Genomic DNA, 25,941 nt, shown 5'->3' with positions numbered 1-25,941 from the left:
CTGCCTTACAATAAAAAGCACGTCTGTCGTTCCACTTCCTGGCATAAAACCAAACTGAATTTCGTCAATCTTCACTTTCTTCCTTATCCTCCTCTCCAACACCCTTTCCAATACCTTCATTCCATGCTCCAATAACTTTATCGCTCGATACGAGCCACAGTCCAGAGGGTCACCTTTCCCCTTGTATAGAGGGATGAGGGTACTCAGTTCCCAATCCACTGGAGCCTTGTCCTTCTATATAAAACAAGATCGTAGTCCAACAGCAGTGTAGCCGGGCTTGTTTGATACTTTAGTTTCGTGGTTCTTAACCTGGGGTTGACCGAACCCCAGGCGTTCAGTGAGCCAGTCTCAGGGGTTCGGCGGAGGTCCTCCGAAACGCATTGCAATTTGTTTTTATTTTTATTTTTAGTTTTGTATCAATTTTGAATCTATGTGTAATTACGCATATTATTAATATTATTATTATTTTGCTGTGTATGTTACGAACGAATGGAAATGTTATTTGTAATTGTATTCCCATCCCATTCATGGTTTCTCTGCTCTGTGTTTAAGATAAGTTGTTTCACACTGACTGTAGTAAGTTGAATCAATGAGCAACTTGCTAATTATTCTGTTGATGGTGCTTAATTGCTTACTTACTTACTGGATTTTGGACTTTGCAGGTGTTCGGAAATTCCAGTGAATGGCCTCGATTAGCTTGCCGTGTGCCGTGCGTCATTGGTCGCGCCTTACTTTGGAGTTACTGATTAATTGAAAAGTAAGTTGGAAATGTTTGTGGATATGCAGGGCGGGTTCAGAGTTATATTGAAGTCAAAAGTGGATGGTGATTATAAAATATGATTGAATTACTCAGAAAATTAGGTGGAGGTGATATAACTCCTTTGGTCGCAATTAAAAACTAACAATTCACAGTTTTCTATGTAATATTATAATGGGATTAAAGGTGACAGGGAGTTGAGTAGATAATAAATCCCGTCATCGTAACTGTAAGTTATGTTTTCTTCGTTAAAATTTCTCCGTTTTCAGAGGGGTACTGATTTTATTTAAGCATGTTCCTTTTTTAATTTTTGTCATATAATTATTTGCCCGAACTCAATTAAGATCAGTTTGTTACTTTTTATTTTATTTTTTTGCAGTATGTCGAGCAAAAAAAAGGAAGTGGTCGGAAGATTACGTGCGGTACGGGTTCACGTGTTTGACCGAACGGGACGGAAGTCAGCGTCCTCGATGCATGCTTTGCAATGTCAAGTTGAGCAACTCCAGCCTAGCACCAGCAAAACTACGGGAACACTGCAAAAAACTGCACAGCGAGGGGCAGTACAAAGATGCAACGCTGGATTAATTCAAATTGAAGAGAGTCCGATTCGACGCAAGTGCTACCTTGCCCACTCTCGGCTTCGTTCCAATTGACAAACCGATCCTCACCGCGTCGTATGAAGTTGCGTACCTGATCGCAAACCAGGGCAAACCGCACACCGTTGGCGAGACACTCATCAAATCGGCCGTGTTGAAGATGGCCAACATCATGCTGGGAAAAGCTGCTGAAAACAAGTTGTCTCTTGTTCCACTCTCAAATGACACCATCAGATGCAGAATCGACGACATGAGCGACGACATCCTCGCCCAGGTAGTTTCAGATTTAGTCACGAGCTCGACGAAATTCAGCCTTCAACTCAACGAGACCACCGACGTTTCGAATTTGAGCCAGCTCATCTTATTTGTGCGTTATGTCAAAGGAGAAGAGATCAAGGAAGACTTTCTGTTCTGAAAGCCTCTCACAACAACGACGAAGGCAGCTGACGTGTAGAAGCTTGTGGACGACTTCTTCAGAAGCAACGGCCTCTTGTGGAACATGGTGTCTGCAGTTTGCTCGGACGGAGCTCCAGCCATGCTTGGATACAACTCCGGTTTTGGAGCGCTGGTGAAGGCCGACGCACCACACATCATCGTCACGCACTGCGTCCTGCACAGACACGCGCTGGCATCAAACACCCTGCCTCCAAAACTGGCCAATGTTCTGAAAATCGTCGTTGAAATTGTGAATTACGTGCGAAGCCGTGCTCTGAATCTTCGCATCTTCAAAGAGCTGTGCAATGAAATTGGCTCTGAATTCGAAGTCCTTCTCTACCACTCTAACGTTCGATGGTTATCACGAGGGAAGGTAGTGAGTCATGTTTTTGCCTTGCGTGTAGAATTAGCCCTGTTTTTGCGAGAACACCAGCATTGCCATTAGTGCTGTTAGCTAGATTCAAAATCCCGTCTCGGAACCGTCTCGATAAATTTTCAATTTTCATAACGGGATCTCGGTTCGGCTCGGTTCCCGGCAAAGTAAAAAAATAATAATAATAATAATAATAATAAGGCTTCAGAAATAATGGAATTTCATTACAATATATAAACAACAATGAAAAAAATTCATTTCTGATGTTGAGTACTTAAATTCCGACTTAGCTTCCATTTACCGGGATGAAATAAAATACACCGCTTACATGCAGATGATCGGCCACCGATGGGACCGGGTTATCTCATTACAGTTTGTATTGTCGTGTAATTTCTTGCTCGGAATGTCAGAGAGAGGGAGAAAATGTTTCTGCCCAGGCATATTCGAGTCCCGGTTGGAGTTTCATTATCATTTTGTGAGTTGCGATCGCCAAGGGGCTCGCTCCCCCCCCCCCCCCCCCCATTCCCCTCCCCTCCCCTCCCCCGCCCGGCAATGCCGGGTACTTCTGCTAGTAAATTATAAAGCAGGCGGTGTAGTGATCACCCCCCCCCCCCTCCTTATTTTGACTCTCTGACTAAAGTAAACGTAATCAACTTATCAGGCCTAAAGTGGAGACAAGATAACCAAAATACTTTCACATTCAAACTGTCAAACCAAACCCCGAGGGATTCTTACAATGTATAGATTTAGCGTTGCAATTAAACATAAACGTTCATCAAAAACTCATTTCATAAAACTACATAATGTATTGTACTTGTATTAATACATTGTGTGTAGAATAATCCGTTATAAACGTGTTTTTAATCTAAATAAACATCGTCCCTCCCATCACGGGGCCTCGAGCGAGTCCCTCGATATTAATGTGCTAAAGACCATAGCAACCACATTCCGTAACTCGTCTCCAAGGACGGACACGTGACCGCAGCGGGGCGGAGTGATACAGCGGAAGGATTCAACGGTTTAAATGAAGCCGCGATGCGGCGGATTTTCATTGTGACCTTCATCCTGATGTCGTTACCTCCGCCACCAAAGGTGGATGGAGGTTATGTTTTCACTCCTGTCTGTTTGTCCGTTTGTTTGTGAACACAATATCTCAAAAAGTTGTGGACGGATTCGGACGAAATTTTGTGGAGATGCAGCGTGTGTGACAAGGACGACATGATTAGATGTTGGTGAAGATCCGGATTCGGAATTCGGATTCGTTTGCAGTGCATTGTTTGTTGACAAGGGGAAAATCCTGGAACAGTGAGTTCACTTTATCTATCATCGTTTGTGTCAGTTCAGCTGCACTTGCGAAAAATGATGCTTGTGCAGAAGCAGAGTAATGAAAGCAAGGCTCAATAAATGCCTCTATTATGGAAAATATCTGCAAGAAGTTGGAATTTTAACCGGGATTTTTTTACTGAGAAATTGCGTCAATCAATTTATCTCGGGACCGTCCCGAGACCGTCTCGAAAGCCGAAACCGCCGGGATTTCGTCCCGGTCTCGGATCGGTTGACAGCCCTAATTGCCATGCAACGCACTTCCAAGAATCAGAGTTAATCCTCGCCTTGGCGTACTTGGCTGACATCTTCGACGCACTCGATCATCTCAATTGCCAGATGCAAGGTGGTGGAGTGAATGTCATCGAATCTGAAGAAAAGCTGAGCGCTTTCCGAAAGAAATTACCGTTGTGGAGGCGACGAACAGAGAACGACAACTTCGCAAACTTTTCGCTACTGGACGGGTGCGTGAGCGGGATCGAAGATGAGTCTGAAGTTGGAGGCACTGCTGTACCGGGGGAGCTGAAGCAAGTGATTGCCACGCACTTGTATGAGCTGGGAAAGTCATTCGACGGCTACGTCCCCGACCAAGAGCAATACCCAGCATAGGTGCGGCAGCCGTTTGCTTTCGACGTTGCAACGGCAGATGTCAACGACCAATACCTCGACGACCTCATCGAAATTCAGCAGAGCCAGACTCAACAACAACTCTTCGGCACAACAACGCTCTCAACGTTTTGATGCCGCCAAATGGAAGGGTATCCTCACATCGCTAAAATTGCCCTTGAGATCCTCATGCCGTTCGTTACAACGTATCTCTGCGAGCATGCGTTTTCGAAACTGGTGGACATTAAAACAAAGAAAAGGAGCAGGCGTGCATGCGAAAATGATTTAAGGGTGGCCCTTGCCAAAACAAAACCACGCATTTCCCAGATCGCCTCCCAAAAAGAAGAACAGAAAACGCATTAAGATGCAATTCTTCTTAATTTTTTGGGTCAAATTTGAGGGGTTCCGCGAGTGTTCGGTGGGTTTCGTTAGGGTTCGGCACCTTTAAAAAGGTTAAGAACCACTGCTTTAGTTGAAGAGTTTGACCTGGGGTGGGGGAGGGAGGGGGAGGGGGATACCAGTTAGCAAATAATTTAAGTGTTACATTATTTTGAAGGGACTGTAATTCTCTAAGCTGTCTGTCACCATGGAAATGAAGTTATTCCATTGAGACACTGGTTTATTCTCTATGTTTTGAGTCAACAATTAACCATACACCGCTTCAATCCAGTAACCTTGCAGTCACGACAAAGGGATCGCAGTGTTACAATTATATTTACTATGTTATTATTGTTGACATTATTATTATTATTATTACGAATACTATGTTACTGTATTAATAAACTGAGGCTAATTCTTACTCCCGCGATAACTAGTACATCACTTCTCATCGAGTCATCTTTGAACCATACCGCTTCAATTCAGTAACTTTGCAGTAACGCAAAAGGATTGCAGTGTTATGATTGTATTTACGATATCATTATTATTAAGGTTATTATTATTACCCTCGCCAGAGGAGAGAGTATTGCATTTGAGTCCGCTTGTTTGTTACTTGGCAAAAAAAATATTTTTCACAAGTACGTTGATCACTCCGGTTTGTGTGTATGTTTGTTTGTCTGTCTGCTCACTTATACTTGCATACAGGTCACAATTTTAAGCCGATCTTCACGAAACTTAACCAAATTGTAGAGTTCGTGGTCTGACAAAATCCTATATATTTGAAGTCAAAAGGTCAACCACTTTTGTCATATTTCTAAAATCCTCAATTTTCATCCGATTGACTTGAAATTAAAATAACATTAACATATCAGCCAGCTGAATTCAACCACCAACTATTTTTGAGATCAACATCGGTCACAAGGTCAACATAGGCCATAGGTCAACCACTTTTTTTCGAATTTCTAAAATCCTCAATTTTCATCCGATTGACTTGAAATTTGAATAGGATTTTCATATCGGTTAACTAAATTCAACCACCAACTATTTTTGAGATCAGCATAGGCCAAAGGTCAACAATTTCTAATTTCTAAAATCCTCAATTTTCATCTGATTTGAAAACTGAATAGGATTTGCATATCAGGTCACTGAATTCAACCACCAATTATTTTTGAGGTCAAAAGGATGCTCTACTGAGAGCCATTCTACTTTGTTCTGTTTTGCCAAGTGTCGCTCTATGAGTGATTTTTCATCTGCCTGTCTCTGTTTTTCCGCACAGAATAAATTTGATTTTCTCTGCAACTGTTGGGTCCGATTGACAGGAAATTTTCACCATAGGTGCACCTCCACCTGTATAATTAAAAATATATATATTATGACGTCATAGGTCACATGGTATGGGCACCACCTTCGAAAAACTTTGCTCCTCCATATCTCCAAAAGTGCTGAATAGAAAAAATGAGACATGGCCCATTGTAAAGAACTCTCCATGGGGAATAAAATATGTTAATAATGTCATAGGTGCCTCCATTATGACGTCATGATTCGACAAGTACAAAACTATCCGATCAAGATGAAATTTCTTGAGCGTCATGTAGGCATAAATTGGGGGAGAAAGAAAAATAATAATGACGTCATCGGTACTTGGTTTGGCCGCCATCTTGGAAAAACCCCCCAAAAATTGCACATCTATATCTCCGAAAGCGCTGCAAAGAAATAATTGAGACATGGCTCGTTGTAAAGAAATCTCCATGTGGAATAACATATGTTGATGATTATGTCATGGGTTCGTCCATTATGACGTCATAATCCAACAAGGACAAAACTTCATCCGATCAAGATGAAATTTCTTGAGCATCATCTAGGGATAAATTGTTGGAGTAAAGGAAAATGATGACGTTATCGGTCACGTGGTTTGCCGCCGCCATATTGGTTTTAACACAAAAGCCTTAAAAAACACTGAAAACATCCTGGCGAGGGTCTGCAATCTCTGATTTCTCTTTCTAGTTATTAGTATGAAAATGATACTACTCTATTAAGAAACCTGTGCTAATTTGTCCGAAGCGGCCCGGAGGTGAGGCATGAAGCCTAAGGCCTATACGTACTGTGGTGTTGGAAGACACATAATGCCTATGCTTTTGATATTTGATGGTCACTTTATCAATCGGTTTGTGTTTCACACTGAATGAAAAAACGTGGAGGAGAGCATGGCGATTGTGATATATAACAGGTTTGACGATAAGATAAGCCTCAACAGCATAGGAATCAAAATGGCGGTATGTGGAGTCGGCTGTCCTACACCGTGATGACATCACAGACGTAATCGCATCACATCACCCCTGTCATGTGACCAGATCCTCAGGTCTGATTGGTGTACTGTTGTGAGGGACATACATACATACATAGGGACAGACATCTAGACGGCTTTACCCAATGGGCTACGTTGTACAAAATACCCTATTGAGCCTATCCTCTTCCCTTCCCTTCCTTTATTCAATGCTGGCATTTCCTCTTCCCTTCTGCATCTCTTCCCTCCCAACCTTGTGTAAGTGTAATAAATATATGACTTACTAGCAGAAGTACCCGGCATTGCCGGGCGGGGGAGGGGAGGGGAGGGGGAAGAGGAGGGGAGGGGAGATGAGGGGGGGGGAGGGGAGATGAGGGGGGGAGGGGAGATGAGGGGGGGGAGGGGAGAAGGGGGGGGGAGGGGAGAAGGGGGGGGGGAGGGGAGAAGAGTGGGGGGGAGGGGGGGAGGGGAGAAGGGGGGGGGAGGGGAGAAGAGTGGGGGGGAGGGGAGAAGAGTGGGGGGGAGGGGAGAAGAGGGGGGGAGGGGAGAAGAGGGGGGGGGGAAATACCCGGCATTCCGTGTATAAACGTGAGGGAGAAGAGGGGGGGGGAGGAGGAGAGGAGAGGTGGGGAGGAGAGGGGGGGGAGGGATGGGAGAGGAGAGGGGTGGGAGGGGGGGTGGGGGGGGGGAGGGAGAGGGGTAAGGGGGAGGGGGAAAAGGGAGGGGGAGGGGGAAAAGGGAGGGGGAGGGGGAAAATGGAGGGGGAGGGGGAGAAGGGAGGGGAGAAGGGGTAGGGTGGAGGGGGAAGGGAGGGCCAGTCAACAATGACATTGCAGTTCTCATAGTCGGAGAGCAGCACAACAATCGCGACATCGTCCTGAATCTTCGCAACAGCACGAAGCGGATTTTGGAGACTCACCGATCCTGTGACGCCCTCAAGTACCGGCGTTGCCGTGTGGGGGAAGGGAGACCCGTACATTCCCAACCCGTACATTCGCCCTCTGGACTCAAGCTCACTCGGACAAAAGCCTCGCACAAATTACACCGTGAAGGCCCAATGGCCATGTCTATGCCACAAATCAAGTACGTGAGCGAGTCGGGCGCACTGAATTGAAAATATATAGAACGCTCATACTCCGTGAAAAGTGAAGCCAACTGGCGGCGGGAATGGAATAACTCACATTATTTCAACCTGAGAGGTGTTTCACCTCGCTCCGGTGGATTTACCTGCCGATGCGCTTATTACTTGGATTTGTCCCAATGGAGCAAGGTGATTAAGAGGTCAAAGGATACCAGAGTCAACGACTCTGAAGTTCAGCTACATCTTAGCTCAGCCACAGCTAAATACAACACAAACTATACATGAATAGGCTAACAACGGCATGCTACTATCTATGCTAAATCATGCTAAAATAAAATCTATGCTACTTGCTGGCGGCAAGGAACATCACGTGATCGCGTCACGAACATCATTCGTGATCACGTCATCACATGATCGTGATCGTTATCAATGAGCGCGAATGAGCGCGCTGCTCTGCCACCGATTAAGATTCGCTGATAAAAAATATGGATCTAAAGATGAAATAAAAAAAAACCTATGTGGTGTGAATGGCAATGTTCCTCGCTGAAATGTGAAAAAAGGCAATCGCTTTTCGCTCTGAAATACGTGCGAACGCGTAACTGAGTTAATGGCGGCAAGGAACATCACGTGATCACTCTGAGCGAATCAGCGTGCTGCTCTGCCACCGGTCAGATTCGGTGCATAATATTCCTCGCTGAAATGCGCTGAGGTAAAAATATGGAAAAAAAATATTATGAAATAAATTTTTAGGTCGGCCAAGTTCTTCCCAGGCTCAATGGCCATGTCTGTGCCAAATATCAAGTACGTGAGCCTCTCCGTTTAGGAGTCTACCGGTAACGTTACACACACACACACACACACACACACACACAAACTGTGTTTTATATATATATAGACTAGCAGAAGTACCCGGCATTGCTGGGCGGGGGAGGGGGGGGAGGGGTTAGGGGAGGGGAGGGGAACGGGGGGAGAGCGAGCCCCTTGGTAAAGCGAGCGATTTTTTTTTTCATAGCGTCATAGCGTTCATAGCGTTTCATAGCGTCATAGCGATTTTTTTTTTCATAGCGTCATCGTTTCATAGCGTCATAGCGATTTTTTTTTTCATGGCGTCATAGCGTCATAACGTTCATAGCGTCAAAGCATCATAGCGTTCATAGCGTCATCGCGTGATCGCTCTGAGCGAATCAGCGCCCACCTGCTCTGATTCCGTTGATTCCGTGCGCTGAAATGCGCTGAGGTAAATATGAATAAAAAATATGGATCATCAAATATTTTGAGTTCGGCCATGTTCGTCCCAGGCTCAATGGCCATGTCTATGCCAAATATCAAGCACGTAAGCCTCTCCGTTTAGGAGTCTATCGGTAACATTACACACACACACACACACACACACACACACACACACACACACACAAACTGTGTTTTATATATATAGATAAAGGTGTGACATGAACATATCTATTTAATGAGGAGGTACTGCACAATTTGCTTAAACAATAGCATGTGTATGGTATATGGAAAGGTGAATTTAGAATGCTCTTTTCAATAACCGGTATGACCACCTGTGAACCTCAATAAAGGCATCAGCATACATTTCTGGGCCCTTTTCCTTTGTAAACTACTCATTTTGTCATACCCTACAATCCACGAGGCCTTTCAATTCATGACAGAGACTTTTCGACAGACAGTGAAATTTATGGGAAATAGTGAGTTATGGCAGAGTAAGAAACTCTGCACATGTGTACAAGGCGTTCAACAGGTTGTGTGTAGAGTCCCTGTATATAGAGAGTTGTGTCAACTCAAATTTGGACGCCATTTTGTGTCTAAGTGTGTCGGATTAGATATACATGTACATTCGCGATATGGGGTGATATATTCTAAACCTGCTAAAAAAAAATTTACTACACATATTTAGTCTTATTATTACATGCAGGTGATATTTGTTTTGTCAAAAACTCAGCTATTGCCGTGAAAAAGAGCTGTGTGGTGATATTAAAAGTGGTATGGCAATGCATATTACAAGCCAACACTGCATATAAGAGCTAACATTATAAGTAAGACAAACCAATGCTGTCGTTCTCTGAATTTTAATAACTTTTAGAAAGGAGTGTGGGCATATCCAATATTTTTAAAAGGGTGCCGAGAGCAATTCCGGTGTAGGACTTCCAGCCGACATATAGTCTAACACACTTAAAACAAATTCTGTGCGTGGTATTGCCATATTTCTATAGTGTACAACTTTAGTTTTATCGACATTTATATTCAATTTCCATTGTAATGATTTAACAAGCTGCAAGTCAGCTTCTGTCTCTGACATAAGGAAAACGTCATCGGCATCTAGTAAGATTGAAACGTTCATTTATTACTACACCCTTGCCCAGAACTCTGATGGATATTGCCTGATCGATTAATATGTTTCATAGCTGGCGACTTAATTAACACTTAATTTTCGACTGCGCCAAGCCGTAATTAAACAGAGAAAAACTTTTTAAAATACCTGCAGTGTGCACGGTTCGTCTAGTCGAACAGATATGGAAAACCACAGATAAGACGTCGTATTCACCATAACTTGTTTAATTTCACCAGGAACACGATGAGATAGATAATTTTATACTTAACGTTAAATATAACACAATTTTTTTACAATTTAATTTTGCAAAATATTTAGAATAATGTAAAAAGAAAATGGCAACAGGAAGATAGTCATCATAATCTGAACGTACAATTATAGTTCAAAGAGCTATACAAATATAGACAAGCACATGCCTGTCATTTTGTAATCGTTTAAAATATGTCATTGATTGAACATGTCCTGCCATGATTTTGTAATAAATAAAACAATTCTTACATTGAGATTCATTTGAGGAGTCAATACGTTCATGAGTGGAGTAGGTGTGGTCGGACAAGTTTGGTAGATGTAGTCTCTCAGTTCTGGACGGTCCACGCTTCTTGGGGGAGTTGCGCAGCTTCACGGGTTTCCGGTAGCTAAATATTGTTGGAACTGCAGAGCACTTCAACCTCTTTTTGTCATCAGCTCGCCCCCTCTCAAACTGATTCACATCGAAATGTTCCTGCAATCATACAATGAGTGTCCTTGATGTATTTATTTATTGAAATTTTTATTCTAACACAACACAGTTTAATTTTAATGAGCTGTCATGTACTAGTACTTCCACAACAGAAAATCACATGGACAATCTTCCGGAAGATGGCCAGACAAATCGCTAGCTCTATCGACCACATGTATATTGATATCAAACAGGGATAACAGCTTTTGAAAGTTGAGCCAGTTTTAAATGTGGGTACACAAATACACCTATTTTACTGCATTAATCACCTAGAAATATTGTATGTTTTGGGAACGATAGCTGTCACCAGGTTAAATATATAGGGATTGTCCAATGTGCAAAATCTTCCATCACTACAATTTGGCCATAAATCCCGGGGTGGGAAATATTTGAGCAAATATGCCACAAGACGCATGAGCACTGTACAAAGCAAACAATAACTCGTCAAATTTTGGACGTATGGATGACTGCACAACCCGCAAAAAAATTGAGCTTTGACTTCCGTTTCCGGTCTTGCTGGCGATGGTTCGTTTTTTCGCAGCTCTCCACGCTCTCCATCGAAATCGAAGTTCAGTAATTGTTCCAATTTGTATTTTCGTTATAACTGTATTTCTTTTATGGTGTATGTACGTATATTGTCCCGTCAAAGATTTTCGGTGCAAATCTTTCATACCTGTATTGAAAATCGTGTTAATTCGTGTCGTCTTGAGGTCTTGTACAGTGTACACTGTACAACCTTGAGGCTTTGTTTTTCTCTCAGCGCCTGTCGTTTGTGATCCAATAACTTTCGTTCTCTGTTTTCGCAGTCTTTCCACCCCAAAGCCTACTTCCTTATGTAAATCTCAACTCAAAAAAACAAAAAAAAAAGACATTACCTTCTCTGTGCTCATTCGTTTATTCATTCTTATTCGTTCGTTCGTTCTTCGACCACGTGTTTCTCCCCCATTTCCCCAGATAGATTGTCAAATTTCAACTCGTTATTTTATCGTCCATGCGATATTGTTTGATTATAGTTAGTTTTGGTTTGAATTTCCTGTAACTCGTATTTAATTAATCGTGTTCTGCTCCTCGTGTGTGGCCTTGTAGTTGTACCCCCGTCGGTGTTTTATTAACTTAAGCGTGTTTTGCTTGGCTCTTGGTTTTTTCCCTTCTACCCCGAACATAATACTGTCTAACGTTCTAAATCCCCACCCCCCCCCCCCCCCCCCCCAAAAAAAAACAAAAACATTTATTTTATTTTCTCCACGTGTACTGTTGTCTCATCCTGTATTTTCTGTCCAGGTGTGCTGTTCGCCCCACCCCCATTATCTCCTTGCCATCCACCGTTTGCCCTGTTCACGTGACTCGTGGTGGTCCCTCTCGGCTCTCCCCCCGTTGGTATTTTTGTGCATATAAGATTGTTCATAGTTCTGTTTAAATATTATTTAAATATGTTTAACCTTTCCCCTTCTGTTTTTTATTCAGTGGTATATTACAACACGCTGTTTTTCTTCCTATTTAAAAGGCTTTTCTCAATTTCCTCTCCAACTCATTCCACTTCAAAAAAAAGAAATTCAATATCTTATACGTCTCCCTCACTACATGGTCTAAATTCACATTCATTCCATCCCTCCTCCATCGTTCTGAATCGGATTGCTAACTTGAAAATCACAACAAACCCAATTTGTTATCAATGTTCGTCTTTCATTAATCATCCACTTTCTAAACTCCCCTCTTGCAGCTCCCATCCAAATCCCCCCCCTTGCACCTACACTCCGAAACTTCCCCCTTGCCCCTCCACTCTTAAACTCCCCCCTTGTCCCTCCACTCCTGAACTCCCCCCTTGCCCTTCCCCTCCTAAACTTCCCCTTTGCCCCTCCCCTCCTAATCCCCCCCCTTGCCCCTCCACTCCTGATCTCCCCCCTTTCCCCTTCCCTCCAAAACTCCCCCCTTGCCCCTCCCCTCCTAAACTCCCCCCTCACTCCTCCCCTTCAAAACTCCCCCCCAATCCCTCCCTTTCAATTCTCCCCCCATACCATTCCTCTCCAATTCTCTCTCCTCCCCCCTCCTCCTCCAAGCTGCCTCCTCCCCACTTCGTCTCCCTTCTATCTCATACCTCCACCCCTCCAAACCTTCTACTTTCCTCTGCCCCCCCTCAAACAACCCCTCACTGTGCCGCATCCCTTCACCATCAAACCTTTCATCCTCCTCATCCTTCCCTTTCTTGGAACTCTTCTGCAACATCTGAAACACTATCAACTGCTCTCCCTACCTCCCCCTCTCATCCTTCATCTTACCCTACTCCTCCCCTCCCCTGTCCTGTACCCGATGCTCCCCCTCTCTCTTCATTAACGGTATGGACCTCAAACATCCGGGGCCTTCGCTCAAACCTGACTGATCTCTCCATACAGGTTGCTTCTGACAATCCAGACTTGATCTGCTTAACAGAGACTTTCCTCCTTCAAGATGTCTCTGATTCCTTAATATCTCTTCCTGGTTACTCCCTCCTCCGGTATGATAGACCTGAGCCTCGGCCTGGTGGTGGGGTGGCTATCTTTGTCAAAAACTCTCTTCCTCACTCTCCTTGCACTGCTCTCTTTCCTCCTCACCCGCAGGAGTACCTCTGGTTACGGCTTCCTCTCCGCTCCCACCTTTTGTTCATATGTGTTCTGTACCGTCCCCCAAACAGTGATGACTCCATCTACATTTCAATGTCTGACAACATGGACCAACTTCTATCCACTCATCCCAACTCTCTCTTCCTCATATGTGGTGACTTCAACTGTCATCATGCCACCTGGTTGGGTGTGGGTTCCTCTCTCACTAGTCATGGCACCTCAGCAAAGGACTTCTGTGACTCACTGGGATTGACACAATCTGTCAATTTCCCGACCCGGATCTCAGCCAATGGAGTATCTTCTCTTCTAGACTTGGTTATGACAAACTTCCCTGCTAATGTCTGCTGCTCTTCTTCTGCTCCAATCGGTTCTTCTGATCATGTGCTTGTCAAAGTGGACATCTCTCTGGCCATTCTCAGAGAGCCTCCTCAGCGTCGACGAGTCTGGCATTTCACTCAGGCCGACTGGGACGGTCTTCAAGCAGCCATCAATCGTCTGGATTGGTCTCCCATCTCCACTGCCTCTGACATCAATTCTTCCTGGGAATTCTTCCAAAGCAAACTGATCTCTCTCATGCACAGATTTATCCCATCTCGCCTTCAATTGTCTTACCCTTCCTCCCGTCCATGGTACACTGAATCTTGTGGTGAGGCAGTTGCCCTGAAACAACTTGCCTTTGCCTCTTGGAAGGCTAATCCAACTGAAGGAAATCTCAGTTCCTTCCACCAAGCTCGGAACAAGTGTGTGTCTACCCTCAGGAGTGCCAGGAAGCACTATCTCTCCTCACTCAAGAATGAACTCTCAAACCTGTCTCCTTCCTCCAAATCCTGGTGGCGTCTGGTCAAATCCGTTTCTGGTGTTTGTTCCCCCTCCATCCCCTCCCTTACCTCAAATGGCCACACAGTTGACATCGCACGTGACAAAGCCGAATGCCTCAACTCTGTGTTCGCCTCAAAATCCTTAGTCCCAAACCCATCTCTCTCTGTTCCCACCTTTCCCAGTCGAACCCAACTGCTCCTGGACTCTGTGTCCTTCTCTCCTGACAAGGTGGAGGAGTTTTTGTCAAACCTCGACTCTGATTCTGCAACTGGACCAGACGGCATCAGCCCACGGGTCCTAAAATCCTGCTCTGCCGCTCTATCTCACCCTCTCTCTGTTCTTTTCACCCTATCTTTTGCTCAAGGTCATCTGCCAGCATCCTGGAAATCAGCTAACATTACCGCTTTACACAAAAAAGGTGCAAAAACAGATCCTTGCAACTACAGACCAATCAGCCTGCTCCCAATTATCAGCAAAGTCATGGAATCCATCATTGCTTCGGATATGAAATCTTTCCTCTTCTCCAATGGCTTGATCTCTGATCATCAATTTGGTTTCAGACCAGGTCACTCTACTCTGGACATGCTGCTTCTGCTGTCTCAACAATGGATGGAGGTCCTCAATGCCAAACAGGAAATCAGAGCTGTCTCCCTTGACATATCAAGGGCCTTTGATACGGTCTGGCACCCAGCTCTGCTCACCAAACTCTCCTCCTATGGTATCCATGGAAATCTCCATGCATGGCTTGCGGACTTCCTCTCTGGTCGTAGTCAACGTGTGGCCCTGAATGGATTTCTCTCATCTCCCCTTCCTGTTCAGGCTGGAGTTCCCCAAGGAAGTGTGCTGGGCCCTGTGCTTTTTCTGGTCTTTATCAATGATCTCTCTGACTCTCTGGAAAATCCTCTCTATCTCTTTGCTGATGACTCCACTCTCTGCCGCTCCATTCCTCTTCCCTCAGATCGGCAGTCTGCAGCCTCCTCACTCTCTGAAGACCTGGACAAAATCACAGACTGGTCAAACAAGTGGAACATGTCTTTCAATCCTGACAAATCTCACTCTCTTACTATGTCTCTCCGAAAAGATCGACTGGACAACCCTCCCATCTACTTTCTCAACAATCCTCTCCAAGAAGTTCTGTCACTCAAGCTTTTGGGTCTCACTATCTGCCATGATCTTTCTTGGGAAAACCACATTTCCAAGCTGGCCTCCAAAGCCAGTCGCCGACTGGGCATCCTCCGTCGTGCGAAGTCCTTCCTCGGCACACCTGAGCTCCTCACCACATACAAGGCTTTCATCCGCAGCTCAATGGAATACTGTTCTCCGCTATGGGCTGGTGCTCCTGCCTCACACCTGGCTCGGCTTCACGCTGTTGAATCCAAAGCTTTCAAAATCATTGGAATCTCCCGCGATGAAGCTATCTCTGAGGGCCTTTCACTCACTCACCGCAGGCAGGTAGGTGGCCTTTCTGTCTTCTACCGACTCCTCTCCGGCCTTGCTCCCCCAGCTCTCTCTGTGCTCTGTCCCCCAAATATTCCTACAGGTCGCACAAGATCTGCCAGCAACCCTCTGATGGTTAAACTGCCGAAATCTCGGCTCTCTGCTCACCTTCACTCTTTCATTCCTCTTTTCTCCCGCCTGTGGAACAAACTCCCACACTCCCTTCAATCCCTCTCCTCCCTCCAGGTCTTTAAAACAGCTGTTCACCACCATCTCTTATCTTCCCCCATCCATAACCTTGATCTTTTCTACCCCCACTAATTCACCCCAGATCCACCTTGTTTGAAATTCCAACTTCTTTCCTGGAAATCCTGGCAGTGTCCATATGTTTATACCTCTCCCACCCCCCCACCCCCCTTCACATGCCTCCCCCCCTTCACATGCCTCCCCCCCAAAGCCCTCTCCCTCCCACAGATCTCTCGATGTCTCCATGTCTCTCGGTCCCTGCTCTCAAATGTTGTGTTTGTGTCCTTCCCCCTCTCTCCCCATCTTGTCTACCGCTCCCGATGTTATTTGTTTTATGTGTCTGTTTGTCTTTCTGTGTGATTAATGTTCGCTCTTTCACGAGCCTCGATCTTGTATACAAAACAAAACAAAAAAAAAAAAAAAAAAAGGTCCCCCCCTAAAATTGCTTTTATGATTGCCGATTAGGCTAAAGATTTTAAACCAAAAAAATAACTTGCCTCCGAATAAGTTTTGAATGGACGGACAGACAACTGAAAACAAAACGGACCATGGGTTTCCCACCCTTATAAAATCAAAATTAATTCCCTCTGAAAAAGTACAGTGACATTGCCCGCAGACTACCCAACCGCAGACCAGGCAATGTCACTGTACCGGGACATTTCATCAATCAATGACAATATGGGGTCCGCTAGGACTACCCGAAAAAAATTGAGCAGGGTTCTTCCCATGGAAATGCATTTTTGGTCAGCTCCTTGAAGATTATAAACAAACACAAATCACTTCCCTTTAAAAGGGTTTTCAACGGACAGATAACCAAAAAAAAACCGAGCAGATAGAATTGCTTTTGAACATTGATCATCAAGCGGCGTGGGCCTACCTGGCAGAGTCTCGAGGAGTCGATCGCTTTCCAGCTCTTTCGTCTGACTTTCGCTTCCCAAATTTGTCTTCTGACTTTATCACTTGGAAATCTATACATCTTATATTTCCCAGATTGGTTTGAACAACCAAAAGCAGAACAACCAGTCATTTTGTTTGGCAATAAACAACATTCCCGTACCGAGCTGACGTTCACGCACGGTGAAGTTAGACACAAAATGGCGCCACGAAATCACGTTACCAGAAATCTCGGGTCAGCGCATAGCGCAACTCTCTTTATACAGGGACTCTAGTTGTGGGTATAGAGTACTGAAGTATGACATCACGTAAGCATGACAATGCTCGACTGGTTCGAAACAACAGTACCTGCAAGTATGATTGCTTCGATGGAACACACTTTGCGTGTTGAATCATCGCTAAATATGGCTGCTGTGTCGATTGACTCACTCGTGACTTACTTTTGCGAGACCAACCAAAGTCGTTGCAAAGAGGAGATAATCATTTTAAATTGGATCATGTGGAAAACCTTTCATATTTTCCAGGAGAACCTGGGGGAGTTTTTCCAAGCCAGCATGAAAGAGAAATCTTACAGATTGTGGTTAATAGTTTGTTATCATGATCTCGCTTTCTGTACAAGCAAGTAAAACATTGTCCTATCTATTCAATCTCATATCTGCTTTGAAAAGATGTGTTGGGGAAAATAGGAGAGTTCAACATTCATTACACAGATTAATAATCTCACATCGGCTTCTTTGATCGTAAATTAGTTTCAGTACTTTATTTATTTATTTATTGAGCTTTTCCTGGGGTCCCAATTGGGTTAACTATCCATATTAATTACCTCCGCCACCAAAGGTGGATGGAGGTTATGTTTTCATCCCTGTCGTCTGTCTGTGAGCAGGAGATCTCAAGTTGTGGACGGATTCAGACGAAATTTGGTGGACAGGTTGGGTGTGTGACAAGAAAGAATGATTCGATTTTGGTGAAGATCCGGATCCGGATGTGATAATTTTTTAATTTTAAAAGTGATTCTTCACCCAAACGATATAAAATGATATATTCAAAAAGTTGTGGACGAGTTTTCACAAAACTTGATGGATGAATTGGTTAGGCGATATGAGCAAGTCCGTTAGATTTTGGCTCAGGATGGGATCCAGATCCGGCCTATCAGTGCGATACAAAACGTAAAATGTTCAGCCTGGTGGAGGTATGCTCTCTACAAAGTGCTGTTCTAGTTCCTTGTGAATGTGCCTGGTGGCATTTTCATACTATCCTACTTAACTTTATATTGGCTTTTTTATGTTGAAGGCTCCAGTCACGGACTATATAGGCCAGGCCATAAAACTCATTGAGGCCAGGGCATAAAATAACTGCAATAATAAATGTGAGGAAAGATAAATAAATGAGAGAGAATGTAAAGGTGAGGAGTGAAAATGAGTAAGAATAGTGTATGGTGTTTGTTTGCGAGAAAGAGAGATTGAAGCTAGCCCAGTAGCTGTAGTTTGAGTGAGACGGAAAGTAAGACCAGCAATGCTGACACGCATAGTGGAAGATTGTTCCGGGCACCACTTTAACGCTCCTAAGTCAGAACAGTAGTACTACCCTGAGTAGTTGCTGTCTGCAACCTACTACCTAAAAATACTATCTAAGGCTGTTGCTTTGGGTTGTATCAACTGTGGAAAATGGAGCATTTGGCATTCAAAATCGTTGGTTAGTAGTAAGTAGGCAAATGGGGCACAGCTGGTATCCAGATAAAGATTGGGTCTAGATGCCTGTATTGTATCCATAAAGATTGTCTGGTTGCCTTGTGAGTTGTGACCATCTTTTTGTGGTTCATCTTAGAGCCTGCAACTGTTTTATCGATTCCATATTGCAGAATGCAACGTATACTTCTAAACGTTATTCCATATTTAATTGTCTGTTGCTTGCTTTGTTGCAGTCATGGTAAGGTGCAGGATGGAGATGATGGGCCGGTGCAGCTACAAGATGGTGAGAAAGCACTCCATTAAACACACTTCCTGTATTCATCACTTCAAACATTTATTACCTTCGCAAAAGCGGAAGGTTATGTTTTGATCGCTGTGTATTTATTTGTATGTCTGTGTGTGTGTGTGTATGTTATTCGCATAACTCAAAAAGTATTCAACCGAATTGCATGAAATTTGGTGGGATGATTGGTTATTATACGGGACACATTTGATTAGATTTTGGGAGCAATCGGGTCAAAGGTCAAGGTCAAGGTCACGAAAAGGTCAAAATCGTATTTTTGTTGTTCTGTTCCCTACACTCCCATGCCAAGTACAGAACAGTAGCTGCGGCGAAGGTATGCGCTCTACCGAGTGCCCGTTCTAGTTAGGTTTTGTTGTCCCCCCGTCGCACAGCGGAGCGAAAGGGGGACTTTGGCTTTCTCCTCCGTCCGTGTGTCCGTCAGGGCGTGCGTGTGTGCGGGCGTGCGTGCGTGCATGCACAAGCGAAGGACCGCATTCGAATTTGGTGTGTGGGTGCAACCCACGTCAAAATCCAAGATGGCCGCCGCCATGTATGTCTGATGCCATGTATGTCTGAACCTTGCAACCTGCATATCTTGAAAAATAAGCGAAGGACCAACTTCTAATCTGGTGTGTGGGTGTATCTCGGCATAAGGAAGAAAGCTATTGAAAATTGGGTCGCCACGTCAAAATCCAACATGGCCGCCGCCATGTATGTCTGAACCTTGTGAGATGAATATCTTGAAAAATAAGCGAAGTACCAACTTCTAATCTGGTGTGTGGGTGTATCTCGGCATAAGGACGAACGCTATTGAAAATTGGGGCGCCACGTCAAAATCCAAGATGGCCGCCACCATATATATGTCTGAAACTTGTGAGCGAAATATCTCGAACAATAAGCGAAGTACCAACGTCTAATATGGTGTGTGGGTGTATCTATTGGGTCGCCACGTCAAAGTCCAAGATGGCCACCGTGATGTATGTCCGAACCTTGTGAGATGAATATCTTGAAAAATAAGCGAAGTACCAACTTCTAATTTGGTGCGTGGGTGTATCTCGCCATAAGGAAGAACGCTATTGAAAATTGGGTCGCCACGTCAAAATCCAAGATGGCCGCCGCCATGTATGTCTGAATCTTGTGAGATGAATATCTTGAAAGATAAGCGAAGTACCAACTTCTAATTTGGTGTGTGGGTGTATCTCGGCATAAGGAAGACCGCTATTGTAAATTGGGTCGCCACGTCAAAATCCAAGATGGCCGCCACCATATATATGTCTGAACCTTGTGAGCGAAATATCTTGAAAAATAAGCGAAGTACCTTCTGGTGTGTCGGTGTATCTAGGCATAAGGAAGAACGCTATTGAAAATTGGGTCACCAGGTCAAAATCCAAGATGGCCGCCTCCATGTATGTCTGACCCTTGTGAGCGAAATATCATATCATAGCATGTTTTCTGCGTGTTCCACTTTGTCAACTCACATCACCTCCCCGACGGGGGACCTAGGCGTAACGCTTGTTTCTTATGCCACGCTGTGCTTGTTTGCAGGCGAGGTGACAGGTGCGGAGGAGCAAGTCGCAGCATCCATTGCCACAGTGCAACAAGCCACCTCTTTTACTAGCGATCCGAATATCCAATACCACTTTCGTACTGAAAACAATGGAGGCCAGGTGCACATTACCATTTCTTTTCATCAAGCTTAATAATATCGCTTTTGACACTCATATAAATACTGTGCCAAATACCTTTCCAGTAGCAGTTTATCTTTGAATTTTGGTAGTGTTGTATCAGCAATATTGAGGAGTTGTGTGAAGATGGAAACTTAACGTGAGGGAAATTGAGAGAGAGGTGACATTGAAGAGTGGGAGGGCAGTGATAAAGAGGTGCCAGGTGAATGTGGTTGGTTGGTGGGAAAGGAAGTAGATAGGTAAGGGGGAGAAAGAATTGTGAGAGGGGAAGGGGTAGGGTGCGATATGTGAGAATTGAAAATAGGAAAAAGAATTGAGGTAAGTTAATGATGTCTATTCGTTGAGGTAGAGTAGATGTAAAAGACTTTTTATTTTGGCAAATCGTGCATGCAGTTCTTGACCAAAGAACCATAGAATCGACTGAAGTTAATAGTTACAATATGCTGTTCTCATTTTAGGTTATCTTTTTTTACGGCATAGCCCATAGGGCAATGCTGTCTGGAACAACGTTTGTCTGTCTGTTTGTATGTATGTATGTCCCTTCCGCCGGCATTTTGCGGGTTTATCTATCTTCTATCTATATATTATATATATATATAAAAGAAAGTTTTTGTTTGTTTGTCTGCACGCGCTAATCTCCTGAAAGGTGAAAGATAGGAGGAAACCTCTGAAACCAAAAATGCCGGGACGGGCCCGGGAAGGTTATAGGCTAGGTGGCGAGGCCGCCTCGGCCGGGCTGGGCCCATTTCGCAATTAAAAGCTGAGCTGAATTATAGTAGTCAATCTTCTACGGCCGCGAGTAAAAGCTGAATTATAGTAGTAAATTCATTCAAAAAGAACCCGGGCAACGCCGGGTGCTTTCGGCTAGTTACCTATAAAATTCGTTTTCTCTGCAACTGTTGATCCAATTGACATGAAATTTTCACCATAGGAGCGCTTCCTCCTGTATAATTTTTAGTTATAATTATGATGACATAGGTCATGTGGCACGGGCGCCATCTTGGAAAAACCAAAGAACTTTGCACCTCTTTATCTCCGAAACCACTCCATGCAACAAATAGAAGTGTGGCTCATTGTAAAGAACTCTCCATGGGGAATAACACATGTTAATGACGATGCCTTTTTCATGACATCATAAATCGACAAGTAGAATGCTTAATCCGATTAGTATGAAATTTGAGCGTAATCTAGGAATAAATTAGTCCAGAAAAAAAAATTGATTACATCATCAGTCATGTGGTTCGACAGCCATATTTTTGCGGAGTAGCTCATAGGGCGATGCCATGTGGAACAGCATTCGTCCGTCCGGTGTATTTATGTATGATCCTCACAAATGTCCAATCAGAGCTGAGGATCTGGTCACATGACAGAGTGACAGCAGATCCTCCACTTAGCAGATACAAGCCCGGCTAGCCGTCGTCAGACTATCGGTCTTGTTTTTATTACAGCCAAAATAAATTGCATTTAAACTTTTCTTCAAGGTTTTCCTGGCAGATTTGGGGTTATCATTTGATCACGAAATACCAATTGTCATGTTATAGACTATTTCATTGGTACTGCAACAAATTTAGGTAGCAGCCATAAATAAGTCATTATTTTGTGGGCTGATTGTCAAGGTAGGTTGTCTGCATCAGAAGAAATGTGAGTCAATTAAACCGATGTATAATTAGGTTCACTACTTTTGCTCGTGAGGGCGAGTGTCGATCTGCACTGGCGGGCAGGAAGAACAATAGATAAAATCAACAGGACGTTGTAGTCCTTCACCTTTCTGCATACATTGACATCGTCCATAGGCATCCCAAACTGAGTGGCCATCTTACATGCTGGTTTTGTCAACCAATGTTCTGTTGCCTTGTTACCCAAAAGTGCAATATTTGTGGAGGGAGCGGGCGAGAGAGAGGGTAAGGAGGAGCACAAGTCTGCTTCTAATATAATCCTATATTCATTGGAAAACTATTTTCATGAAGAATAATTTTTCCGTTGAGTGTGCATCAGCATTTTGTACAAGGTCTGGTCTTGTTTTTGTTATTTTTTGTTCTCTGTTTTATTTTTTTCCAGGGGGAATCCTGATGAGCTTTGGCCTTTGTTAAATGCAAACACATGAAGCAGAACAATCTGCAGCCAAACCTCGGCAAAATAACATTTCGGACATGACAAATTACAAACTTGCACAATTAAATCGTTTCTTGACTAATTGCTTACCATTATAGTACAAGAAGTCTCAAAATAGACATTTTTTAGCTAATAAAGTCCATGTTTACAGTCACGTTTAGTCAAATGCACATTTTGCTTAAAAGCCACATCGTAAAATGCAGCAGTCATGTATGAAGCCCCCATGGCAGTATCCATTAGGAATGGCGGTTTCAATATCTAAAGCGCTGCCCAAATGAGGGTGAAACCAGTCGGTCATTTGACTTGGGATAGTTGTTGGGTGACTGTGTTTGTCCTTAAGCTTTGGTGAATTTGTTTTTTTTCTGTTAAATAAGTTGTTTCTCTATCGCAAACTGAAAAGACAGACAGACAGACGGACAGACATGAACCAACTGCTCAACCCTGCTGTTTGCTTTGCGTGCGCAGGGTAAAAAGATTCCTTGCCGGCTTAAAAAATGTCGAGGCCTGCCTTGTGGACTGCAGACGAGTCTCTACCAGCATAAGTATTTTAGGTTGAATGTTTTATTTTGAACATGAATTGGAAGACAAGTTTGTCGTTTAACATTACTTTGGCTCTGAATTCGTCCTGATCGCACATGCGCAGAGAGGAGCGACATAATATTTTACTCTCTCTGGCAGTCAAGTAAAATTGAAAATCATTCCAAACCAGAAGCGTACTGTCTCTAAGGATGTCACAAAGGACACAAACAACGGGGAAGAATAACCAATGTAATGTGTTAGATAGGGTGGTGTAATAGACAATGCTTAAATGGTGGTAAAACCCAGAGTTCATTTATGTGACTTTTACAACCTTAATTAGATTGGGAGATGGGGTTTTTTGCAATCGTGTGTGTGTGTGTGTGTGTGTGTGTGTGTGTGCGTGCGTGCGTGTGTGTGTGTGTGTGTGTGTGTGTGTGTGTGTGTGTGTGTGTGTGTGTGTTAGTTGGTTGGTTGGTTAGTTAACTTTTTTTTACCATTTGAGCTTGTGGCATCAAATTTTCAACAAAGCTTTATTATAAGAATATGGAAAAGACAAGTTAATAATTTTGTCAAAAAGTCAAAGGTCAGCATCACCTAAAATCATCCCTTTTCATCCAATTGAACTGAAATTTTAAGAATTTGTATATTGAATGAATTGGTTCACCAATCAAAAACCAGAAGACGATTGTGTGTGGTTTTTTTTGAAGATCGAAAGATCAAGGTTGCATAAATCTCATCAATTTTCATTCAAATGACCTGAAATTTTAAGAATTTGCATATTGGGTTACTGAATGGGTTCACCAATCAAAAGCTAGAAGCCAATTGTTTTGGGGTTTTCTTAAATCAAAAGGTCAAGGTTGCATAAAATTGTCAATTTTCATCTGATTGGGTTTCTTAAACCTATTATTTTTGAGGTGAAAAGGTCATCGTCACCTAAAATTGTCAATTTGTTTGTATTTCGTTTTTGCTGTTTTCGTCATGTTTAGCATATGGAAGAAGTCAGAATACAAAGTGGATGAGGATGGGCTTTGCATTTTTTTGATGCTTTGTAGTTTTATTTAAGTTGAATTATTTACTTAAACACTGTAGAACACAAATCACCTTCTAAATACTTCAATACCCTCCAGTTTTGCAGTACATGGACATGTTATATGGGGTGGTGTATAAGACTGCTTCACTCATGCTAAACTTCAACATTTTTTAAACAATCTTTAATATCACTGTTTTATTGAAATTTACGTACAGTATATACTTGAACACTGCGTGGGGTATCGTGTTCCATTAATTTTCCAGTATATTTATGATCCCAGTTGCAAAACCGTTGTGATTAATTAGTGGTATTAATTGATCACCGCTACCTTGATGCGTAAAACATGATGGACATTGAACCTACGATTGTTAGCAGAGTGTTCTCTTGTTGGCTGATACCTTCAACGTTGCTGCTCTATCCCGTGGTCTTTTCTCACACTTTACTCAAGTGCAATTGAAGAATGTTCATTTTCAAACACTTTACCGAAGTGAATAGTGCAATTTTAAGTAACTTGTAGCAGTTTTGGGAATGAAATTGATTGCACTATGAAATGGCAGTGTTTGTACAATTTGGAGTGTCATTTTATGTGTGTACTTGTCTTGCAAGTTTCACAATAAAACAAGCCAGCCATTGTGCAATTTAAGTTGCAATAATAATGATTCAAAAACTGCAAGAGTTTTGCAAGAAAAGTTGAAAACCAAAATATGTAATTGTGTCTTGGTGTTTTGAGCATCATTATTTAATTTCCAATCGTAATTTTCTCATCATGTGGTTGGCATGCTATCATTGGAATAGTTTTTTGAGTGGCCGTTTTCCATATGTATAATTAAATATTCTTTGCATTCAAAGATAAATGTATAGATTGTGCAGAAGAGGGCAATTTAAATGACGAGTATTGGGATCCTTTGGAGATTTCAAAACGGGTGTATCTTTTATTCTGTTTCACTTTGCATTGTCCGTTGCATCATCTGCTGCTTGCAATGCACTCATGCAAAGTACAATCTTGCAGTGCACATAATGCTGCTCTTTCCACCGTGTGTAGGTCACTTACCGTGTGGTACAAGTGGCCGATGGGCAGGGCGATGGACCAGGAACAGTGAGTTTCTTCCTAATTCATAGATCATATGCACTGTGAAACTACCAGTCAATTACGCGCAGGTCACGTGCCGACCTTGACGAATGAACAAACAAACAAATAAATAACGCTCTTGTTTTCCAAAGCCTGGTGTTGGCTTAACGGTTAAGGTGGCTGGCTTAAGATCTTAGGGTCCTGAGCTTGAGCCCGTCACACCATTGAATTAACACTAGGTGTGTTGACTCATCCTGTCAACCTTCGAGGTCGGAAAATGAGTACCAGCTGACTGGGAAGAACGAGCCATTCGAGTATCCTGCATTGGAGAGGCAACTCGTCTAGGATTGTGCCCCTAACCAATGAAAAACTGCCTCTGCAGCCCTATGCTTCTGAAAACGTGAAAGGAGTCGTCTTCTTCTTCTTCTTCTTCTTCTGTTTTCCTAACAGATAGGAGAATTTTCTAACTACTGACATGATTCTCTTGAGGTTTGCACAAATAAGATACATGTTCTTGAGGATGCGGGAGCATTAGAACCTTTATTCAATTCCTAAAGTTGCAAATGGGATTCAAGTTGTTTCCTTCGAAGGGAAGCTGGACAGAATCGGTGAGATTTGTAGCAGACCAACAGGGCTGGTATGTTATTGTATAGCAGAGTCA

At 43.3% G+C, this 25,941-nt stretch overlaps 1 protein-coding gene across 13 annotated transcripts in view; it reads left to right on the top strand.

The window, feature by feature from the left end:
* Positions 1-25,941, top strand: part of LOC137423172 (upstream stimulatory factor 2) — a 119,471-nt gene that overhangs the window by 8,376 nt on the left and 85,154 nt on the right. For 2 of the 13 annotated variants that reach the window (XM_078774621.1, XM_078774630.1), the window contains exons 2-5: positions 17,778-17,858; positions 18,816-18,865; positions 20,411-20,532; positions 25,254-25,307. In XM_078774621.1, coding sequence (XP_078630747.1) covers positions 17,845-17,858; positions 18,816-18,865; positions 20,411-20,532; positions 25,254-25,307 — 240 coding nt within the window. In that variant the 5' untranslated portion in view covers positions 17,778-17,844. Of the gene's footprint in view, positions 1-662; positions 758-17,777; positions 17,859-18,815; positions 18,866-20,410; positions 20,533-25,253; positions 25,310-25,941 lie in introns of all 13 variants that reach the window. The other 11 variants (XM_078774633.1, XM_078774631.1, XM_078774622.1 and 8 more) reach the window with 10 other exon arrangements.

This window comes from Myxine glutinosa, chromosome 3 (assembly GCF_964187855.1).
Source record: "Myxine glutinosa chromosome 3, kmMyxGlut1.1, whole genome shotgun sequence".
Lineage (NCBI taxonomy): Eukaryota > Metazoa > Chordata > Myxini > Myxiniformes > Myxinidae > Myxine > Myxine glutinosa.
Note: the sequence above shows the minus strand (reverse complement) of the source record. Positions and strands in the feature narration are given on the sequence as shown.